The sequence below is a fragment of the Microtus ochrogaster genome, chromosome 6, assembly GCF_000317375.1.
Source record: "Microtus ochrogaster isolate Prairie Vole_2 chromosome 6, MicOch1.0, whole genome shotgun sequence".
NCBI lineage: Eukaryota > Metazoa > Chordata > Mammalia > Rodentia > Cricetidae > Microtus > Microtus ochrogaster.
In genome coordinates, this window is record NC_022013.1 from 65233948 (window position 1) to 65247278 (window position 13331).

General features: G+C 44.3%; 1 protein-coding gene across 1 annotated transcript; it reads left to right on the plus strand.

The window, feature by feature from the left end:
• Window positions 1–2841: 2841 nt before the first annotated feature.
• On the plus strand, window positions 2842–9144 carry Phf7 (PHD finger protein 7). Its single transcript, XM_005348771.3, has 8 exons — window positions 2842–2865; window positions 4955–5056; window positions 5505–5629; window positions 6082–6241; window positions 6757–6863; window positions 7230–7346; window positions 8117–8238; window positions 8664–9144. Exons 1-8 carry the CDS (start codon window positions 2842–2844, stop codon window positions 8882–8884), a joined length of 978 nt encoding a protein of 325 aa, XP_005348828.1. The 3' UTR covers window positions 8885–9144.
• The last annotated feature ends 4187 nt before the right edge of the window (window positions 9145–13331 follow it).

Genomic DNA, 13331 nt, shown 5'->3' on the forward strand with positions numbered 1-13331 from the left:
CCTGACAATATAAAGCATAAAGGTCCTCTTCCTTAAATCATGTTCCCTCTTCCTCTCTGCCTCCCAGAAACCAATGCTCACTTGGATCGTCTTTCTAGTTGATTTTCCCCAATATGCTTTTTAAATAAATGTAACCTGAATACTATAAAATGAACCAATCTTAAGTGTAGAGTTGGATGAATTTTTCAGAGATTTATTTTTATTTTATTGTTTTGCCTGTATATATGTCTGTGCACCATGTATGTGCAGTGCCCTCAGAGGCCAGAAGAGAGCATCAGATTCCCTAGGAGTGGAGTTACAGACAGTTGTGAGCTGCCATGTGGATAACTGGAACTCAAACCCTTGTCCTGCCCAAGAGCAGCTAGTGCTCTTCACTGCTGAGCCCCATCTCTAGCCCTTGATTTCTGATAAATTGTATATCCTCGTGTAATCACCATCCACATTAAAATAAATAACCTTTCAGTCATCTCAGAAAATATGCCTCACGTCCTCTTCTAGTCAGTGCCACCAGAGGCAGTCATTAGGAGGATCAAGAGATTAGTTTGCGTATTATTTTACTCCATATAAATTAAACCATACAGTTTATATGTTCTATTAGGTCCCAACCCCAAATTGACAGTCTAGGTCCAGCTCAGGCTGGACTCTGACCAGGTAAACAAAAGGATTGTTACTTGAAATCAGCATTCCTCAGAAACCTTGTAAAGTGGGTTTCTGTTTGTCAAGAAAAGCCATGGCTTCCCTTAGCTGCACACCCCTCCCTGCAGCCGCCTACCTCTGGAAAGGGCATCTAGTTCCCGGTTAACTGGAGCAAGCCTCCTGCAGACAAGAGCCCTGTGCTAGTTCCAGGCTGTTGCAGCCAGCTCGCCGAAACCACAGCTCTTCATCACTGGCTGTTCTCTATCACACGAGAGATAGCCATGCAGCAGTCTGATATTTTCAATAAACGTTTCTCTGCACCCATCGAGTGGTCTGATTTGGTTGTTTCACTGCACCCACGCTTACATCTAGTGCAGAAGAGAGAAGAAACATTGGGTCCCACCCTAATGCCTCTTCTGACCAGACTGTTGATTTGGCCCTCCTGGGTGCAAATCACTTACTTCTTCTGACTCCTGCACCTACCGTGTTGGACTACAAAGTTCAGATTCTGCCTCTCCAGCCATTTCCTCCTCCACCTCCTCTAATCACTATCTCTCAGGTTAGTATCCTCTCCAAGGTGCCTGCTCTGGCTTTGACCCGCTGGAGCTCAGTACAAAAGTCACACTGGTATGCCGGACCAGCTTCACACCCTCCTGTGCTCCCCATCAGTGTGGAAAAGGATACCTGCCCACTAATCCTGGGCATCTCTCTGACAAGTCTTGATGCCCTGGGGATGTCTTCAGATTGAGATTCTGTCTGTCCTATGGCATTTACCCCTCTCTTCTGCCCTCCCTGTATCTCCATTCCTATGCTATTGAAATCCTCCCCCTGGCAAGATTGCTATTTCAGCCCCTTTCATAAATCCCGCCTCCTCCATCCTGCTGCCTTCTGCTCCTGTCAATTCTATACTGCTGCCCTTATAAGGATGGCTCCCTTCTGAATTGTTTCCCTTCTGACTTGGTTTTTCTCCATCTTTACTTTGCCTGCCAGAGCCTGAACTAACCATGGATTCTTATCAGACTCATAATAGTTCCTCTCTCCTGCCTCCTCTAATCTTGTTCCCTCCTCAAACTCAAAGAGTCCATAAACCTGGCTTATATCTGGTGCTGAAATGGTTTTTTTCCCCCAACAATGCTTGAACATGTTAAACGTTATCTTTTCGACAGTTGGTGGAAATTTGATTTGCTTTAGTTAAGTGGACTTTTGTGAATAAAGCTGCTAAAAACATTCATGTGGAAGTCTTTTTGTGACATACATTCTCCTTCTCTGGGCAGATGCCTAGCAGTGGGATTATTGAGAACATCTAAGTATAATGTGTAAAGTTGCCAAGTCATCTTTCCGAAGTTGTTGTACCAGTTTGCACACCCACTAGCAATTTAGGAGAGTTGCAGCTGACAATTTTTTACCAAAACTTGTTATTGTCAGTCTTTTCATTTCAGCCTTCCTACTGGATGCTGCTGGCATTTTACTGTGCTCTTAATTTGTGCTTCTTTGAGGAATAAAGATGTTGAGGTTTTCATGTGCTAATTCACATATCTCCTTTTAAATCTTGTAGGCCCATATTTCTGTATGGTGTGGCAGCCAGGCCACAAAGCCATAGACCCCATCCGAGGGGGTCGTGTGGCTCTGCAGACAAGCTGTCTCTGCCTAACAATGGTCAGGATGTTTGGTGCTCCTTCCTTTGTAATTTGGAGGATATCTTATAGAGATGCTAATTCAGGCCTACCCGACAGCTAGCATACTCAGCAGACAGGTAGATGTGGACACAAAAGGCCATTCACCTGGTTACCTAGGAGACGAATCTAATGTATCCCCCCCCCTCAATTTATGTGATGATATATAAGCTGTTTGGATAATAAACGAAGGAGATCTTCAGGAGAGAAGAAGCCTGAGATGCCCTTTCATGATGACCCTGTAAGCTGTGTTTGATTATTCCTCGCGACTCTGTACCAGTCCGGTTAAGGAAAAGAGTTATCTGTGTTGGAGCCACATGGGCTCTAACATAATGGCACCCAATGTGGGGCACCACTAAACCCCGAGATTAAAGAGAAACGTGGTGCTGGCCACTGAACCCCGAGAGGAATGCTGGAGGAAAAACAAGAAGTACAAAAAAGTCAACGTGGTGCTGACTGCCGAACTCTGTGAAAAGCCGGAAAAAGGACAAGGTGAAAGACCGTGAATGCTGTCCACTGAACCCCAAGAGAAATGGGAAAAAGGAAGGAGGAGAACGTGAGGCTGATCTGCGCACCCCAAAAAGCAAGGAAGAGGTGAACAGATGTGAGGAGCCCATAAGAAGAAATCGGTGGATATGTGAGTAGTGAGTGCTCAGAAACAGAGATGTAAAATAGAGAAAAAAAAAATGTAGAAAAGTGGGACAAAACTTAAATCGGGAGTAAAAATTTATAAATAAGTTATATACATGGGATAAGAAAAAGGTATTCAGTTATATATGTTGGTAACTTAAATGAAAATGGAGCAGAAACAATGACAGAGTTATTGGAAATCTATAAGCATGATAGACACAAAATTATAACTTTTATTGCTTGCTAAATGAATAGAAAAGATAAAGGAAAAATGACTTTTGGCCCAAGGATCACCAAGTTACCACTGAGATTGAGTAGCCAGATATTCACAGTAGCCAGCTAATCAATCCAGTTGGGGGTAGAAGACAAACAGAAACAAAAATAAGTTTAGAGAACAAAGTTAACCTCACACAGTCTATAAAACAGAGGAGAGGATTCAAAAATTCTCCTAATTTTATGATTTACAAGTTAAAATAAAAAAGATAGTTAAAAATCCGCCCGCCAGAGCTCAGGAAGGCAGTCTAACAGACAAAGTAAGCCTATGTCCTGCCCCCTGCCCTGCAGCACAGCTTCAACAACAACAACAAAAGACAGGTTTAAATTAAGATAGCCTCTGAAATATATAAGCTGTTTGGAAAAGTTATCTGTGTTGGAGCCATATGAGCTCTAACAAATCTGTTTGAATATTTTTGTCCATTAAAATAAACTAGATTAGCCAGGTGGTAGTGGCGCACGCCTTTAATCCCACCACTTGGGAGGCAGAGGCAGACGGATATCTGTGAGTTCGAGGCTAGCCTGGGCTACAAGAGATAGTTCCAGGACAGGCTCCAAAGTAAAGCTACAGAGAAACCCTGTCTCAAAAAACAAAATAAATGAATAAATAAAACAAAAGAAACTGGATTATAAACCAGACATGGGTGGTACACACCTTTAATCCCAGAATTTGGGTGGCAGAGGCAGATGGACTTCTGTGAGTTCAAGGCCTGCCTGGTCCACAAAACGAGTTCCAGGACAGCCAGGGCTGTTACACGGAGAAATCCTGTCTCGAAAGAAGGACAAGGAAGAAGAAGAAAAGAAACTGGATTCTTTTGTCTTGTTGGATTGTAAGAATTATTTATATATTCTGGATACAAATCCTTTTTAATATATATTATTCTAATAGTGCTTTGAAATTTCTTTTAAAATTTGATGATGATGTATTTATCAGTTTTTCTTTTGTGGTTAGCACTTTTTGTGTGTCCTAAATGATACTTAAATACCACTGAAGTACCTAGATGTCTTTATCAAAATCAATTGGCCATATATTTATGGATTTAGGTAATCAGCTAGGTAACAGCTAGGACTGTTACACAGAGAAACCCTGTCTCAAAAAACCAAAAAAAAAAAAAAAAAAAAGAGGGGGGGTGCAACTCCTAACCTTTTCCTGTTAATGCAGAATGGCCATTAAAGAGGGGATTTTGAAATTCCATTTACCTTCCCGTTATACTCTGAGAAAAATATTCTTTAAAAAATACTGTACTAAATAGGGTAAGACTGTGGGTTCTGTAGGCCTAGTGTGAATACCAGTTTTGTCATTCCTTGCCATGCGATTGCAGCCATGTCACTTGCCACATCATGCTTCAGTGGCCTCCTCTGAAATTAAAGCCACAATAGCTCTGTGTCGTGTAGTTGTTAGAAGCATGAAGTGAGTCAGTCTAGCAAGCACATGTCCCCTCTGGTCACAGAGTGGCAGGAGCAGCCCTTAGCAAATGAGGGGCAGAATAGCACTGCATAAAGGTACTGGTTCTGAAGCCCAGTGGCCTTTACCAAGATATGTTTTTCGATATTGGGTTGTTCAAAGAGTTAATGATTAGAAAGTGCTGGAGTATCTGATACATACCACTATCAGACTTCATTAAATGAATTGTCCCTTATACACCAGTGTGTTCCACCAAGCTCCATTTCCTTGATCACCGTCACCCTACTGTACCATTTCACTGACAATCTTACATTGACAGCCGGTTCTGCTCCTCTAGATCCTATCTAGCAAGTTGCCTCAGAAGGGCCAACCCAACAGAGGTCTCCATGGATTTATGCCCAAAGACATCAGAAAAGAAGCAGCCCGGGCTTCTAAGAAGGTTAGAATTCCTTGAAACGGGGATCCTGGAGTGGGTAGGCCTCTTCTCATACATGTCTCAGAATCTGTGTGTGTGTGTGTGTGTGTGTGTGTGTGTGTGTGTGTGTGTGTGTGTGTGTCTGTCTGTCTGTCTGTCTGTCCGTCCCTGGGAGTCAAACCCAGGACCAGAGTATGATAAGCAAGCACTTTACCACTGAGTTACACCCCTAGCCCCAGTCCTCCTATGTCCTATCTCTTCTGGGATGTTTCCTAAGTAAAGAGAGGAAGCAGCAGCCTGAGAAATCAGGAGGAATCAGTGCTTCCTGACATTCAGCTCTAGAGTACCCTGGATCACTGAGGGAAAGAGGATAGCTGTTGCTTCCCAGAATTCCCAGTCAGTAGAAAGAAGAACCACAACCTCTGTTTGTCTTTCTCGGGTCACAAAACATTTTCTGGAATCTCATTTGCAGATCTGCTTTGTGTGCAAGAAAAAGGGAGCTGCTATCAAATGCCAGAATGGCCAGTGTGCCAGAAGCTTCCATCTGCCTTGTGGCCAGGAAAGGGGTTGCCTTTCACAATTTTTTGGAGAGTACAAGTAAGTGAGGAAGGAGAAAGTTGGGGTGCCCTTTTGTAACCTGCTGTTTAGACACCACTGAAATCAGAACCTAGTTCTCACGAGACTGTTGATTCTCCAACAAATCTGTCCCTCCACTTAATAGTGGGAAACAGTGTCTTGACTTGGAAGTTTCACAGGGGTTTCTTCTTGCTTCCTGCCCCCTCCTTAAATTACAAACAGCTGGGGTTCTTAGACAGCTGCGCATAACTAAATAGGGCTTTAAGTAATGGGAAGCCATGGAGACAGTCGTCAGAGCTTTGCTCACTGGGTAAGCAGCCATGAGAAGTCATCTAGAGGGTCTTCACCTGCTTTTCTGAGGGTCTAGCCATTCACAAGACACCAAGAAAATAGCTGATTGCCCTTCCTAGGTCAGGCAGCAGGGAAGCTGCATCAGTGACAAACCAGAAACCAAATCCGTTTACCCACCACAGATCATTTTGTGGAAAACATCGCCCAACACAGAACATCCAACAGGGGAGTCTGGGGGAGGAAAGCTGTGTCTTGTGTTGCGAAGACTTATCCAAAACAAGTGTTGAGAATATCCGGAGCCCATGTTGTAGTCAAGCTATCTACCACCGAAAGTGTATCCAGGTGGGCTTCCTTTGCTCTAGAGGGACCTCTCATGATTGCCCTGGCCCTGTGCTTGGAACCAAGGCAACCTGGAAATGCTCAGGCATGTCTAACCTTCAGAACTACACACTGCAGGCCGGTATACAGGAACTGCTTCTGGGTCAGTTAGAGAATAATCAGCCCAGTCTCTGGTTATCCTTGGCCTAGGGCCTCATTCATGGTAAGATTTAGACTAGGCAAAATCATCAGGATTGCCAAAAGCAAATGGGTATTTCCAAGAGTGAGTCAAAGAGCTCAAAATCAGCCTCACTGCTGGGACGAAAGAAAAGCCAACGTATCCAGCACCTGACCCCTGCTGAGTCAGCACTGCTGAGACCCTAGCCAGAAATGACAACCAAGGCACTCCTGGGCACTCTTCAAAAGTGTTCTGGTCACAGGCCTGACACCTGATGCATCACCTAGCACACCCAAACTGCCCTTCCTGAACTCCCCTGAGGTGGCCTGATGGTTTTCACAAATGCCTTCTTCTCTTACAGAAATATGCCCACACGTCAGCGAAGCACTTCTTCAAGTGCCCCCAGTGCAACAACAGAGAAGAGTTTCCCCGAGAGATGCTGAGAATGGGGATTCACATTCCAGACAGGTAGCAGAAAATCTGTACAGAGGGCCTGAGCCAGGGAGTGGGTTGCAAGGGTAGTTCAGAGACTGGCAGCAGCTGGGCGCTGGTGTGCAGTGAAGTAAGAAGAGTGCTTTTCAATCATCCAAGAAAAGGAAGGGGGAAGTGGACAGAAGGCATAGTCCTGAAAAGGTGCTTTGAAACAGAACAGAAATCTCTGGGGATGGGGAGTGTGAACTCCAGGGTGGAGCTAAGGACCTCTGCCCACAGCCAGACCACCCCCAACCTTGTTGGCAGTGCTGGGCAGCCTTTGAACTCTTGCTGTGCTTAGCTTGGATTCTCAAGGGTCACCAGGGGATTATGTGTCCTTTACAACTTCTTCTCCCCCTGCAGAGATGCTGCCTGGGAACTGGAGCCAGGGGCTTTCTCGGAACTGTATCAGCGCTATAAGCATTGTGATGCTCCCATCTGTCTGTACCAACAGGGCAGAGACAGCTTTGAGGATGAAGGGTAGGAAGAAGCTCCGGGGCAGTGCCATCTCAGGTCTTGGCAGTGTTACTAAAGCAGGGCGTCTACTCTTGCCCACCCTCTGGATAAACCCAGTTGCCAAGTTCCATTTTAGACCAGCCTCTGACTTATTCATGCACAGACGGGCAGGGCTCCTCTGCATGGTCTGCTGTTTGTGTCCACTGGAGAGGCATCTGTGCCTACCTGTCGCCTCCCAGGGCCATGGGGTGTAGTAAATGAGTATAGTAAAATTAAACTAATTTAAAGTGCCCTTAGGGTTGGAGGATGACTTTGTAGTTAAGAGCACCAACTGCTCCTCCAAAAGACCCGGGCTTTATTCTCACCATTCTCATAGCAGCTCCCAGCGGTCTACAATCCCAGTCCCAGGGGATCTGACACCTTCTTTGGCAATGTATGCACGTGGTACATATACATGCATGCAGGCAAAACAGAAAAACACATAAAAATAAATTTCCGGGCTGGAGAGATGGCTCAGAGGTTAAGAGCACTGACTGTTCTTCCAGAGGTCCTGAGTTCAATTCCCAGCAACCACATGGTGGCTACAGCCATCTATAATGAGATCTGGCACCCCCTTCTGGCTTGCAGGCACACGTGGAAGGAATGCTGTACACATAATATAATAAGTAAATAAATAAAATAAAATAAATTTCCCAGGAAGTTCTCCTCATGGCTGAGGCTAGATGGTAGGTAACATTCCAAAGTGACAGTTGGTGTCCTGATTGACCCTACACCTCTCCATGACTCTTCCGTAGGCAGTGGCGCCTCATTCTGTGTGCTACGTGTGGATCCCATGGAACCCACCGAGAGTGCTCCTCAGTGAGACCCAACAGCAAGAAATGGGAGTGCAGAGAGTGCTTACCTGATTCAACCATGGGTAAGAACGGGGTGGGACCTAGGAGGTGGTGGTGGGTGCGGTACACATCTTTCATTGCAACACTCAAGTTCAAGGCTAGCTTGGTCTACAAATTGAGTTCCATGACCCAGAGAAACCCTAGGATGGGGATGGGAACTTGTCCTGCCTGGGAATGGAGAAAGCATGTCACAGAGGGGGGCTTTGGATGGGCACCGTGGCTTTGGATGGGCACCGTGGCTTTGGAAGAAATGGAGAAAGCATGTCACAGAGGGGAGCTTTGGATGGGCACCGTGGCTTTGGAAGAAATGGAGAAAGCATGTCACAGAGGGGAGCTTTGGATGGGCACCGTGGCTTTGGAAGGGGAGCGGCTGGTAAGGGGTGGAAGGACCTAGACACAGGAGAAACAAAAGTTGAGTTTCCCTTCCCTCCTCTTTCTTTCACCACAGATTATGTATCTGAAGACTCAGCTGACGTCCCCTGCTGCAGCAGTGCCTTCCAGCCCCAGGAGCATTTCTCCAGGGCCACCGACCTGGAAGAGAATGCAGGCTCTTCTTGGACTGAGTGGATCCGACCTTCCCTATCAGAAAAGCCTGAGTCCTCTGGTGGCAGAAGAAGACGCTCCTGGAGATCTAAAGGAGTCACTAAGAGCTGCAAAAAGTCCAAGTAAAGCTTCAGAGGAGCTGCTGCCAAGGACTGTGGAGTACCAAACAGCACTGCTGCATCAGTTCGGAGAGGTAGCACTTGGAAACCATGGGACAAAGGGGACAGCAGTGAGATTAGTAGCCAAGAGAAGGGCTCTCAAGGGAGGCTGGGAGCAGAACTGAGTAAGTCTGCATGCCAACAGCTGAGCATAAGGGCACCTCTGCTCTTTCTCCCGGTTCTTTTCTCCCTTCACAAAGACTCTTCCGCCCTAGATGGTTTGCATGTGCCTCCTCCTGCTTCACTTGTTTGTTATTTACAAATAAAGTTGTCTCTCCAGTGATGGCTCCTTGTGAGTTTGCTCTGGAATCTATCTGGTACACCAAGGAATCTGGAGAACAGAGTAAAGGAATAAGAGAACTCAGCTTTCTGGTGCCCAAAATGAGTCACTAAACTATTGAACGTAGAGCACAGATGTTCTTTGGGAAGGAATCAGCTTGCAGAGTAAGTGGGACCCTAGGGGCACAGAGTATGGCCCTCAAGCAAATAAGCTGAGATTAAGTTCCAGACAATGAGCCAGTTTGGCAGTCCACTTGGGTCTGAGAACAGGCCCTTGTGGCAAGGCTGGGGTCCCTGCACTCAACATGCTTATGTGGGGCCAAAGGCTTCCACTCACCCTAGCCAGTGTGGTCTTAGCTCTGTAGCTAGAGCGAGCCACTCAAAGCCCCACTGCCTGGTGGCAGGAGCACTTCTGACTAGCATAATGAGAACTTGCATACCACAACATCCACATTAGGCAAGGCAGCTCGTATGGGAATCTGGCAGAGAGCCTGGGGAGAAACTGAATTGAGCCTATCTTATATTTGTATGTTTTTTAATGATTTCATGGGGCTTGGGTTAGTGGGAGAAACTCAGCATTGCTACATACTGAATTCCCAAGGTTCCAGTGAGTCATTGTCACTAACAGTGGAGGACAGTGCTCTCATTTCAAATATTGCTAAATCTTGCAGACTTAGATCCAAGATGTATATGGTGATTGCCCTCAGATTTGACTATATTCACATGAAATCATAAGCATTGTTTTGTTACTATCAAAATAAATAGGAAAGTAATATATTTCTAATATGTAAAGGTATGTATTTTTAAATCTATAATAAATTCATTTAAAAATCTGCAGTTCCTAGGAGTGGAGTTCAGTGGTAGGACACATGCTTGCCATGTGCCAGGTTCTGGCACGACTCACCATCCAGCACTTGCATACTTATGAAAGTCATTAGACTAGTAAGGCTTAAAAGGATAATAATGAAAACCACTCCTAGCTCACCCTTCTCTATTTCTAGTCCCACTTCCTAATGGCAACTACTGCCATTTTAAAGAGTTTCTTGATTTAGTAGTATTAGAAATTATTGACTTCTTACGTTACAGTGGGCTTAGCACCTTAGGAAATTCCCATTTTCAGTCTTCTGTGATAATTTATATTATCATGACTGTAATAATATGATTTACTATTGATCCAGACAATACATTATGGTTTAACTTTTCTCCCCCTAAATTAGTAACTGCCCTTTTTTGCTTTCCTTTGGGTTTGGGATTATGGGTGGAGAGGCATTGTCTTGTTTTCAGGCAGTATCTTGGTGTGTAGTAGCCCTGGCTGGCCTAGCACTTGCTATGTAGGTAGACCAGGGTGGCCTTGAACACACAGAGGTCTGCATCTCTCTGCCTCTAGAGTGCTGCCATTGAATAAACCACCTCTTTTATTCACTCTGTACCTATTGCTAACTTCAGATAGTATATCATTGTCGCTGTACCTTGTTTCTGGGAGGCCCGCCTTCTATAGCCAGCCTAAGCTGGCTGCCCCTGGGCCTTCTGAACAGCTGCTATCCTAGGGGTTCCTGGAACTAGACCCTTTTTCTTCATTTTCTACTTCATAGGTTTGATGGGCAGGATGTGTCTTGTTCCTGACCTGGAACTTGTCTTGTTCTGGCCTGGAACTCACTGTAGCCTAGGCTGGCCCTAAGCTCTCTAGGCTGGCCTGAGCCCCTCAAGTGCTGAAATGACAGGTTTGGGCCACTATTATGGTAGGTGAGTTTTTGTTTTGTTCTGTTTTGTTTTGTTGAGACAAGGTTTCTCTGTGTAGCCCTGGCTGTCCTGGAACTCACTCTGTAGACCAGGCTGACCTCGAACTCACAGAGATCAGCCTGCCTCTGCCTCCCAAGTGCTAGGATTAAAGGTATGTACCACTACCGCCCAGTTTTAACAAACTTTTAAAAGATTTATTTTATATAAATGAATGTTTTGTCTGAATGAATGTCTGTACACTGCCCCAGGGAAGTCAGAATTGAGTAGGATCCCCCTGGAATCAGAGTTACATACAGATGGTTGTGAGCCTCTATGTGAATTCTGGGTCCTCTAGAAGACCAACAAACATTCTTTTTTTAAATATTTATTTATTTATTATACAGTGTTCTGTCTGTGTGTATGTCTGCAGTCCAGAAAAGGGCACCAGACCTCATTACAGATGGTTGTGAGCCACCATGTGGTTGCTGGGAATTGAACTCAGGACCTTTGGAAGAGCAGGCAATGCTCTTAACCACTGAGCCATCTCTCCAGCCCCCCCCCCAAGAAACATTCTTAACCCCTGAAACATCTCTCTAGCTCCTTAAACAAAATTTTAATTTTAAAACAGTTTACAGGGGAAAAGTGAAGATGGGGAGAGAATTCTCACATATCCAAACCCAGAGCTTCTTGCTGTTGTCTTAGCTTCGTGTGGTAAATTCCTCACAGCAAATAAACCAGTGCTCATACATAATAATCCACTACAGGCCACACATTATTCAGCTTTTCTTGTTTTTTTTTCCTGTATTTTTCTTATGTTTATGTCTGATGTCTACTCAGGATACTTCCATAGCACCAACTCATCTTTTTGTCTTTTTTTTTTTTTTTTTTTTGGTTTTTCGAGACAGGATTTCTCTATGGTTTTGGAGCCTGTCCTGGAACTAGCTCTGTAGACCAGGCTGGCCTCGAACTCACAGAGATCCGCCTGCCTCTGCCTCCCAAGTGCTGGGATTAAAGGAGTGCGCCACCACCACCCGGCTTTTTTTGTTTGTTTGTTTTTTTGAGACAAGGTCTCATTATGTTTCCGTAGCCCTAGATCCACCTGCCTCTGCCTCCTGAGTTCTGAAATTAAAGACAGGTGCCACCTGCCCCGCCACCTTGAATTATTTTCAGGTTCCTCTTGGAGGTGATAGTCAGATTATTCTGTGGCAGTTTTACAGAGTAATACGGGGTATTTTATATAGTGTCCCTAAAGAGGGTTAAGCTCATGACTTTTATCGTGATTAGATTGGAATTATGAATTTTGAAGAACACAGAGGTAAAGTGCATTTTATCACATGAAGTTCCATGCTGTCAGCATGATCCAAGGCAGCACTTGTCAGCTGTACCCCTTTGCGTGCAGCCCACAATGTGTGGGGGCTTACGCACCCTTTTCTTTGAGAACATAGGTGGCATTCTTCTGCACAAATTTGCCTATTTTCTCCCACTTATTTATTTACTCAATCATTTTTATTGTTTATATTTTAATGTGTATTTTTCATTTTATCACTGATACCACTATGGGCTTGGAAATGTGTATATTATACTTTGGGTTTCAGTTCAATATGATTTTTCTTGTCTAGATTGTTCAAGTCTTGGCTTTTAAGCACTTCTGTGTCCTTTTCAAACATCTCTATCATTGCGTTTTGTTTTGTTTTTTAATATATCCCTAACTTCTGGAATTTACTATGTCCCAAGACTATCTTGTATATTTGAAATGCTTTTTTTTGGTATTGGCATAAGAACAGACAGGAGGACCAATGGAACCAAATAGAAGACCCGGATATCAATCCATACATCTTCGAACACATGATTTTTGACAAAGAAGCAAAAAATAACAAAAGGAAAAAAAGAAAGCATATTTAACAAGTGGTGCTGGCATAACTAGATATCAACATGTAGAAAAATGAAAATAGACCCGTATCTATCACCATGCACAAAACTCAAGTCCAAATGGATCAAAGACCTCAACATAAAGCCGGCCACACTGAACCTTATAGAAGAGAAAATGGGAAGTACACTTGAACGCATTGACACAGGGAACCACTTCCTAAATAGAACCCAAGCAGCACAGACACTGAGAGAAACAATAAATGGGACCTCCTGAAACTGAAAAGCTTCTGTAAAGCAAAGGACATGGTCAACAGGACAAAACGACAGCCTACAGAATGGGAAAAGATCTTCACTAACCCCACATCAGACAGAGGTCTGATCTCCAAAATATACAAAGAACTCAAAAAATTGGACACCAAAAGAACACATAATCCAATAAAAAAAATGGAGTACAGACCTAAACAGAGAACTCTCAACAGAGGAATCTAAAATGACTGAAAGACACTTAAGGAAATGTTCAACATCCTTAGTCATCAGAGAAATGAAAA

Bases quoted from the DNA above. Each gene is read 5' to 3' on its own strand.
- Phf7 (XM_005348771.3), top strand. From the start codon at position 2,842: ATGGGAAAAAGGAAGGAGGAGAAC. The intron at 5,057-5,504 runs GTTAGAATTCCT...TCTCATTTGCAG, and splicing joins CAGCCCGGGCTTCTAAGAAG to ATCTGCTTTGTGTGCAAGAA. The intron at 6,242-6,756 runs GTGGGCTTCCTT...CTTCTCTTACAG, and splicing joins ACCACCGAAAGTGTATCCAG to AAATATGCCCACACGTCAGC.